The following is a 9,885-nucleotide window of genomic DNA, read 5'->3' as shown; positions in this document are numbered from 1 at the left end:
GCTAGGGGGGTCATGTGTTTTGGTAGTTTGTCACTTAACGATATACAATATGCTGAGTACAACATTCATTAGTCATGACATCATGATTTACAATGGCAACCAACAACTTAACCGTGTACATATTCAGTATGCTGAGTACAATGATCATTACATCACAATATACAATGGCAACTTAACCATATTCGGGTTCTATGATCATTAAATCATGATTTTCAATGCCACACAAATATGTGACTAAACCACCATAAACGTGCAGAGTTAATCAGCTAGTACTTAGCTTAGTAACTATCAATCTGGAAAAGAAAAATCATGAACAGCTAGGAAATGATATTGCCAAGAACCAAAGATTTTATGGGTCCATCGCGAAAAAAAAAAGATTTTTATGGGTAACTCATGTAAAACTTTATTCACAAAAAAAAACTCATGTGAAACTTAAGCCTTTCGTCTCTGAAGCTACAATCAACAGGAAACACAATAGTACCCACATGTAAGGGCATCTCCAGCCGTTGGCCCCCCAGGAGGGGCAAAAAACCGCCCCTGGGGGCGCACCGGCGCTAAACCGCGCATTGGGGGCGTGATGCCCCCCAGTCGCGGCGCCCACGGTTCGAGCAAAAAAGGCAAACACGGCGCAAAACGACTCAAATTTAACGCAAACACGGCGAGTTCGTTCAAACTTAAACATATTTTACAAAAAAAAACTACAGCGGGCTACCCCCGCCGTCTCCCTCGCCGCCCGCCTCGCCGCCCGCCCACGCGGTTCTACATGCCGAGGAGGCTGTAGAACCGCGTGTAGTCGCCGCCGCCGTCGTCGTCGTCGTCGTTGTCGCCGTCGTCGGCGTCGCCGCCGCCCCCGCCTAAACCTCCGCCGTCCCTGCTGCACCCCTCCCCCGGTTGGCGCGGCGGGTTGGAAGGTCCGGGGGCGTCGTCGTCGTCGCTGTCGAGGATCACGACGCCGTGCTCGTCCTCGCGCCCACGCTTGCGGGCGGCGATCTCCTCCAGGGCTCGGCACTGCCGGACCGTCTCGCCGCGGAGGTAGTTGTCCCGCGCCCACTGCATGGCGTCCTCGTCGGAGAAGCCGCGCCGGGCTATCTCCTCGTACTCCACGGGGAGGCCGGGCTCCGACTTGGGCTCGACGAGGACGAAACGGCCGGTGGGTGGCGACGCGTTGGCGCCGATACGGACGCCGGAGCTGCGGGTGCGCGCGGCGACCGGCGTGTCCTGGGGCTCCGGCTTGACGGGGCGGAGGCAGGGCGAGCCGCCGGACGAGGAGGAGGACCCCCCGGTCTCCATGCGCCTCGGGGTCCAGGAGCTTCCCGGCGGCGTGAGAAGGAAGGAGGAGCGGGGTAGTCGAGGCGCGGCGTGTTGCCGCCCTCGATGTACTCGAGGACGGCCTCCAACATGCGCGCTGGCACGCCACACCACCGACGCCGGCCGGCGGAGTTGAGCCTGCCGGAGGGCACGACGCCGTTGGTGGCCTCGAGCTGTTGGGCGTGACGGCGGCGGAAGTACGGTTCCCAGAGCGGGCTGTCGGGGACGTACCGTGGCCCCTCCCTCGCCGCGGGAAACGAGGCGATGAGGACGACGAAGGGCCGAGAAGAAAGCCGTGTCGCTGACACGTCGGGCCCGCGGTTTCTTCGCGCCAAAAAAGTTCGCCCGGCGCCCCCGAGCGCCCCCCAGCGCGCTGGGTTCGGGCTAGGTCCGCCGGCGCTGTTTTCGGCCCAAGCCGGCGAAAATCGGGCTCCTGGGGGCGCGACTGGGCCGTTTTTTCGGCGCCGACGCGAAAAAACGCCTGGGGAGGCCTTCTTGGGGGCGCGGCTGGAGATGTCCTAATTACCTGTGGCTGAAGATTCTAGATTGTATTTCTTAAACTAGCTGAATTTTTCAAAGTAAAAAAAAGTATTTCTAGTACCATGGAGCTTTAAGAAAGATAGGACATAAATCACATGTTGAGCATAACCCTCGTAAACAGTAAATAAAGAACATGGACATGCCATTGTAACCTGTGTTCTGTTTTTTATGCATTAACACTAAACTAGCCACACATTATGAGTCTAAATCGGACACACTTACATCTCCATTGGTAAGGACAAGGCTCTGGTAGTCATCCAAGTCAGCGAGCAAACAGTAGCCACGGTCAAAGTACCAATCCACAGAATCAGCTTTCTTGTAGTAATCAAACAGGTTCTCCAAATTGTCTGAGGAGTACTCCTTTCTCAAAGCCACATCATTCTGATCATCTATGCAAACTCCTTGTGCCAACTACACACAACATAGAGATTAAATTCCGTGCAAACAAGAGGATTGCAAATTACTAGAAATTGACATAAAACATGAATAGTTATCAAAGAACACAATGTCGACTAGTAATAATAGTAACATACACAATAAAATATCGCCACGGGTAGGGTATGGATGAGAAGGAACCTTGGAAGCTTTGATGCGGTAGAGGGTGAGGCGCTCGTAGAGCTCGCGTTGATGTTCCTCGTCCAGCCTGCGCCCTGTGACGATCATAGGAGCACGCCTGGTGGCTAAAACCTTAAGGCATCCGCCGAACTCCTCCTCGCTGATGATATCATTTTCCTGGTCCGCCAGCTCATCTGGTGAATCCGCGATCTCGTTGGGACGTTCTGCGTTGTCCTGGCCAATCGTCTCACCATAAGCATCAGAGGATGATGTCAGAGATGGGGCCTCGTACTTGTGCCTCTTCTGTCCCGTCCATGCCGGGTTCTCATCCAGCATCTCCGCCGGCGATTGAGCTCCGGCCGCACGCCGAAACCCTAATTTATGTCCTGGACGCTCAATCGTGCGCGTGCACTATCTGACGAAACGGAGCGGCCGTGGCTCGACCGCTCGATGCGCGCGGACCGTGCGTCCATGAGCGCCAGGTGCCACCTGGTCTGGTCGGCCGAGACGCGGGCCTGCTCACGCGACGCACACCTGGTCCGGCGCAGTTGTTTTTCGTGGCAGCGGCAGCGGGGCGCGCTCGTTTTGGGTGTTACGTCGCGGGGCGAGATGACTGTGCAGCGCATAGCGGTGGTGCGGGTTTGGAGGGTTCGTGGGTTAATACTTTCGAAGTTTTGTCCATGGCATAAGATGGATTGGATATTGACAACGGGCCGAGGGTTTGTTGATATGGAGAGGTAGGGTTAGCATTATGAAATGCCCAATGAAATGGGGGATTTATATGTGTGTGTGTGTGTGTGTGTTTTTTTTCAGTCAAAATAGTTGTAGAGAGAGATACAGGCGGCAGTGGAGGAGAGGTATTTTTTCGCCACTTTATGTTCCGTATACCTGTTTTTTTTCAATCATTTCTTACCTTTTTGTGTGTCCATTCTATTTGTGTCGTTTCATGAAGAGGAATGTACCATGTTCTACTCGGCGGAACTCAAAAAGGGCTGCTGAACGGGAGCTACGATCTGTCGATGTTGATGATGGGGAGAGGAAGATGAGGTAAGCACCAAGACAACAGTACGTGCTGCAACTTTTTCTTTGTGCACACATATAGAACTGACTTTTTTGATCTTTCTTTTTGCGCTGTGTACGTATGAACAAGGGGTGATCAACTCTGTATCATAAAGCGCCGGAAGTGGAAAATTCTTGGGCAGGTGGCAGACTCTGTCGGAGCCTCGGAGGTGGATCATCCTCCATAGCAGTTGCCGAGGTAACATTTTTGGTATTCTATAGGCATTTGTTTTGTATCCATGGATCTGGTTATGAGTTGTGATCTCCATCGGACACATTGTTGGCTCCCGAGCTCATATGCTCTTGCCTATGGACAGTAAAATCGACAAAATAGCAAAAAAAACTGATTTTTTTTGGAGTGCAAGATGCTCTTGTGCGTGCAAAATTGGTGCAGTTTCGGCATTCGAGGAGCTCATTGCAAAAAAGGCGAATTCCAGGTGTTTGAGAAGCATTTGAAAAAAGCGAGGAGCCGATTTTGTCTTTTTTTGTCACGAGCTCCTCGAATGTCCAAACAAGCTGAAAATTTGTACGTACATCACACACTTGAGTATCTTGCACGCAAAAAAATCAGTTTGTTTGAAACTTTTGCTACTCTTTTTGTTTTTACTGTTCACCGGGTGCACATGAGCTCGGATTCAGCATTGCACATTTGCATCTCCATCATCTTTTTTTACATATGCATATAAACCTGGTAGGAGTTGGCATTCTCATCAATTATGGTTGCACATAGACATTCTAGGAGTTGGCAGTGCTTATCATGGGAAAAAATCGGGAACTTGAAAACTTTTGTTGAAAGGTTTGGCACCCCTATGGTGCAGGGTGCACATGTACCTCATAGTAGTTGGCACCTCCTAGTATTTTTTTAGAGTTGAATATGTACATGCACATAGCAAGAGTTGCATATAAACCTGGTAGTAGTTGACATCCTCATCATTCTACGGTTGCACATGAACATGATATGAGTTTGTAGTATTTATTGTTGAAGGTAAGCAAAACTGCACATTCTTTTGAACAACTTCAGAGTTTTTTATTCTTTTCATTATTCTTCAATGATTCTTTTGACAAAATGTTACTGAGGGATCCAACTAATTGTGTTTTTCGTGCAACCATTGTCCTTTCAAACTTTTCAGCAACAAAATTGTCTGTCCCATCAATCATACTCCTCAAGTAGAATAGAAGTTCCACTCTTTCAATCTAGAAACAAAGAGAACAAGATAATTGTATATTGGTTTTCATAACATTTAAGCTGAACAACTAGTTCAACAATGGAATACATACCATGCATGCATCCTATGTTGTTACCCCATCTCTTGTTTTTTGCAAGAGAAAATCATAAGATTTATCCACTTATCATAGTATGCAATTTTAAGCGTTTTATTGTGTCTCCTTGATACTATTTGTACTTGATTATCAATATAGAGCATGTGCATACATAGTTTGTGCTATTACAGAACCATGCGACATTTCTTATAGTAATTGACATTCACATTATAGCATACTTGTAGAAAGAAGTGACATTCATATAAGTATATGACCGGACTATTTGACTAATTCTGTTGTTGTGCCTTGATAATAGCATCAAGTCGATAATTCATTGCATAACCACACCAATTTTATTCTCCTATACAATTAGTCCTATAAAGGGCTCCCCAATAATCAACTATGGTGTAGTCATGTTTTAAATGAAGATGTTACCATAGAGCCATAATAAATATAATGCGTGTCGCCTTAAAGCATGCCTTTTTAGCTTCACTATTTTTGGAAAGGGAGGCTTGCCCTCGGCCCCTGCATCTAAGCGATGCATGTTGCCACCTTATTAAAAGTCTCGAAAAGAGCACAAGGTCTTAAATTCATTACAGCTCGCAAGCGGAGAAAAATAAAAAAACAAAGATAAAACTCAATACCACAACCGGTATGTATAATAGGACAAGATCCCTAGACTCCTATCCGATTATGATACCGCCATCCAAACCGGTTGAATATACCCCGTGCTACCATCTCCCACTGGTTTCACTCAGTAACCAAAGGCTCCCTGGAATCCATAGGAGTGAGTAAGGACCACGCACGGATCCAAGCCGTAGCTCTGAAGATTACCTGCAAAAAGTTTAAGATGTGTTGTCTGTTAAAAATCATGTCATTCCTGCAGTTCCATATAGCCTAAATAAGCGTGCATATTCCAATCCGAATACGAGAAGAAGTAATATGATCTACTCCAACTAACCACGTCCCAAATAACGATCAAGTGTTAACTGGAGGAATAATGTTAAAGGCTATATGAACCATTCGCCAAAGTAATTTTGCGAGAGGGCAACCTAAAAATAGGTGTTGTATTGTTTCATCCTGATCACAAAAACAACATCATGCACTGCCTACCCAATGTCGCTTTAGTAAATTATCTTTGGTGAGGATCACTTGCTTGTGTACAAACCACATAAAAAATTTAATACGCAAGGGAACCTTAACTTTCCAGATATGTACCGATCTCGGGATTGGGTCAAAGTTAATTAGATCCACATACATTGATTTGACCGTAAACACACCGTTTCTAGCTAGCTTCCAGTGAAACGAATCAGGTTGGTCGAATAGTTGAACCTCCATCAACCTCCGTACCAAGTACATTCAGGATCCATCGCTCGCCAACTAACGATCGCCTAAACTAGATATTTAAGGGTACCGATTGTAATACTGTGCCCACATAATCCTCCTTACGTTATACAATATTATATAGGGTGGGATACTGCATGGCTAGAGGCGTCTCCCCTAACCACATATCTTCCCAAAATCTAGTTGTCGTTCCATTACCAACGAAGAATTTGGCCCTATGGAAGAACAAATCTTTCGTTCTCATAAGCCCTTTCCAGAAAGGCGAATCCTTAGGTCGTCACTTGGGTAAGAGTTTTATAGTGCAAGTATTTTTTGCATAATATATATGCCCACATACCCTCTGTCTCAACTGATAGTCTATACAACCATTTACTCATGAGGCATTTATTTTTAATTACCAGGTTCTCAATACTGAGACCTCCCTGGTCTTTAGGCCGGCAGATGACATCCCATCTGTCCAGTCGATATTTCTTTTTAGCCTCATCTGACTGCCAAAAAAACCGGACCGAAAAAAGTCTAATCTCTTCTGTACCCCTTTGGGTACTTCGAAGAAAGATAACAGGCACACCGGCATACTAATTAATACTGAATTAATAAGTACTAACCGACCTCCATACGACATTAGCTTGCCCTTCCAGCAGCTAAGCTTTTTCTCAATTCGATCTTTGATGCATTTCCATTCTTTATTCGAAAGTTTGCGATGATGAATCGGTATGCCCGAGTAACTAAATGGCATAGAACCTAATTCAGATCCAAACAATTGTCTATATGCATCTTGTTCCTCTTTAGCCCTACCAAAGCAAAACAATTTGCTCTCGCGAAAATTATTTTTTAGTCCCGACAATTGTTCAAAAAGACATAGCACTAGTTTCATATTCCGGGCCTTTGCAATGTCGTGTTCCATGAAAAGGATAGTGTCATCGGCATACTGCAGGATGGATACTCCCCCATCAACTAGATGTGGGACAAGTCCACCAACTTGGTCGTTCTCCTTGGCCCTACCAATTAGAATGGTTAACATATCGGCAACTATATTAAACAGGAGAGGAGACATCGAATCCCCTTGTCTCAAGCCCTTATGAGTCTGAAAATAATGGTCGATATCATTGTTAACCTTTTATTCCGACACTACCTTTTTGGACAAGAGAACCCACCTGGTTCTGCCATGTCTCATTAAAACCCTTTATACACATTGCCTGTAGAAGGAAAGGCCACTTAACTTTATCATAAGACTTCTCGAAATCCACTTTGAATATAAACCCGTCTAGTTTCTTCGAATGGATTTCATGTAGAGTTTCATGTAGGACAACGACCCCTTCTAGGATATGTCTTCCCGGCATGAAAGCCATCTGACTCGGTTGCACCACCGAATGGGCGATCCGTGTCAGTCTATTAGTACCCACTTACGTGAATATTTTGAAACTCACATTGAGAAGATAAATCATCCTGAACTGCTCCATGCGAACCGCTTTTTATTTCTTTGGCAACATCGTAATCATACCAAAGTTAAGATGAAATAGTTCAGGTGGCCATTGAAGAAATCATGAAACATAGGCATAAGATCATCCTTAACAATATGCCAACATTTCCTATACAATTCCGCAGGGAACCCGTCTGGTCCCGGTGCTTTATTCGGTTTCATTTGAGAAATTGCGTCAAGAACCTCTTTCTCGGTGAAAGGTGCAGATAAAACCTCATTCACGTCTGCCTGTAGCAGAGGGATGTCACCTAAAACAGATTCATCCAGGGAGACCTTATTCTCCGCTGGTGGCCTGAAAAGTTGTTTATAATAGTTGGATATATAGGACTTTAGGTTCTCATGACCCACCACGGTCCCCTCGTCCTGTTCAAGCTGGATTATCCTCTTCTTCCGATGTTTTCCGTGCGCAATCATGTGAAAAAATTGTGTATTGTCGTCCCCTTGGACAACCTAGAGAACCTTAGCATGCAAGGCCCATTTTAGGTCTTCTTCTCTAAGAAAAGCATGTAGGCTTTGCTCAGCTTTGGATTTTGTGGCCTGTTCCATCACATCTAGCAGGTTCGATTCTGCTTTTAGGTCCAAAGCCTCTATCAGCTGGGTGAGTCTATATTTCTCTTGTTTGTAAATCCCACTCTCGTTTTTGGCCCAACCCCATAAAAATTGTCGTAGATGCCTTATCTTGTTTTGCCATCGCTCTACATTAGATCACCCACTAACAGGCTTCGCCCATTCTCGTGCTACGAAGGCAATGAAATTTTCTTTTTCGAACCAACTTAGTTCGAATGAGAAAGTGTTTCTGTTACCAATATGTATTGCGTCTCCGGAGTCTAATAGCAATGGTGTGTGGTCTGAGATTGCTCGCTGCATCGCATGCACTGACACTAGTGGGCATTTCTGCTCCCACTCCACACTTGCCAGCACCCTATCTAACTTTTCATAAGTTGGGTTAGGTTATGTGTTGGCCCATGTGTACTGTCTACCCGTGAGTTCAATATCCTGTAGATTGAGACCTCAATAATCATATTGAACATTAGGGACCAACGCCCATCAAAATTATCATTGTTCTTCTCATCTCTTCTTTCGATTATATTAAAATCCCCTCCAACTAGGACGGGAAGTCTTTCATCCCCACAAATCCAAACCAAATCAGCTAGGAAGTCAGGTTTTAGTTCGGGTTGGGCTGCTCCATACACAACCACCAAAGACCAATGGAACCCGTCTAACTTCGATCTCACCCGAAACTTAACCGCAAAATCCCCCGAACCACATTAAGCACTTCTAGAGTTTCACACTTAACCCCCAGCAAAATCCCACTGGATCGTCCTCTGGGTAGTAAGCAATGCCAATCATAATCAACTCCAACAGACAAAGTTCCAAGGAACCGTGAGGTGAAATTATCTCTTCCTGTCTCAAGAAGAGCAATAAAGTCTAGTTGTGGTTCTATCGATGTCTCTGCAAGGAACCTTCTTTTAGCCAAGTTAGCCAAACCTCTGCTATTCCAAAAAATTCCTTTCATAGATCATCATGAAATTTTTTCTTTAGTTTAACTCTAGCACTTCTACGAACCACTGAAGTAGGATATACCTTCCTTTTCCAGGAGCGCTTTGGTCTACCCACCTCCACCTTCGTTTCGTTATTATCGGGAAACTTTGAGACCTCACCATCTATCTCTAGTGGCTCTACAATGGCCTCATCTTCCGACCCTTCTACCTCAACCTCAGCTTCCAAAGGCAAGAGGTCATACGAAAACTCTCAAGAGATGATATCCCTAGGTTTTTCATGTCGGCATCGCTCATGGGTTTTATGGCCACGGTGTTACGGATAATCTTAGAAGCTCGTTCCACCTCTAAGTCTAATAGGTCATTGACAGATTTAGCAATTTCTTTCTCATTCGATCTAAGAGAAACTCCTAAATTGTGTGCTTTATCAATGATTTCATTTTTGGAGAAATGCAGAAGTGAACAACTCTTATTAAAAGACATACCTGTAGTTACCTCGACATCTCAAAGCTTGGCAGCCCTCATGGCATGCCGTAACTGCAAGTCGTCTGTGTCAGGTTTCTCCTGGATCCGTTTGCTGACACGCCTGCCAGCCGTGTCCGGATCCATGATCCCACTGAAAGCGACAATCTCCTCAGCTCTTCCGTGGTGTCTGATCCCCGGGCTTACGCCCCCCGTCAAGGTTGGTGACGAGACGGGGGACGCGACGGCCGAAGACAGGCCTCCAGAAGGTGCGGGTGGGAATAGGGACCTGCGAGACACCTGCTCAGCAGCCCCGCTCTCCGCCACACCAGGCGAAGTGGGAGGTGGCGACATGGGAGAGGCCGCGACGAGGGCCTC

General features: G+C 46.2%; 1 protein-coding gene across 1 annotated transcript in view; it reads right to left on the bottom strand.

The window, feature by feature from the left end:
- Positions 1–2,926, bottom strand: part of LOC119335736 — a 7,268-nt gene extending 4,342 nt beyond the window's left edge. The window contains exons 1-2 of the mRNA XM_037607823.1: positions 2,425–2,926; positions 2,071–2,259 (exon numbers count right to left, since the gene is read on the bottom strand). Of these exons, the coding sequence (XP_037463720.1) occupies positions 2,071–2,259; positions 2,425–2,739 (504 nt within the window). The 5' untranslated portion in view covers positions 2,740–2,926. The remainder of the gene's footprint in view (positions 1–2,070; positions 2,260–2,424) is intronic.
- Positions 2,927–9,885: the final 6,959 nt, after the last annotated feature.

The sequence above is a fragment of the Triticum dicoccoides genome, chromosome 7B, assembly GCF_002162155.2.
Source record: "Triticum dicoccoides isolate Atlit2015 ecotype Zavitan chromosome 7B, WEW_v2.0, whole genome shotgun sequence".
NCBI classification, from domain to species: domain Eukaryota; kingdom Viridiplantae; phylum Streptophyta; class Magnoliopsida; order Poales; family Poaceae; genus Triticum; species Triticum dicoccoides.
This window is presented reverse-complemented; position numbering and strand designations above follow the sequence as displayed.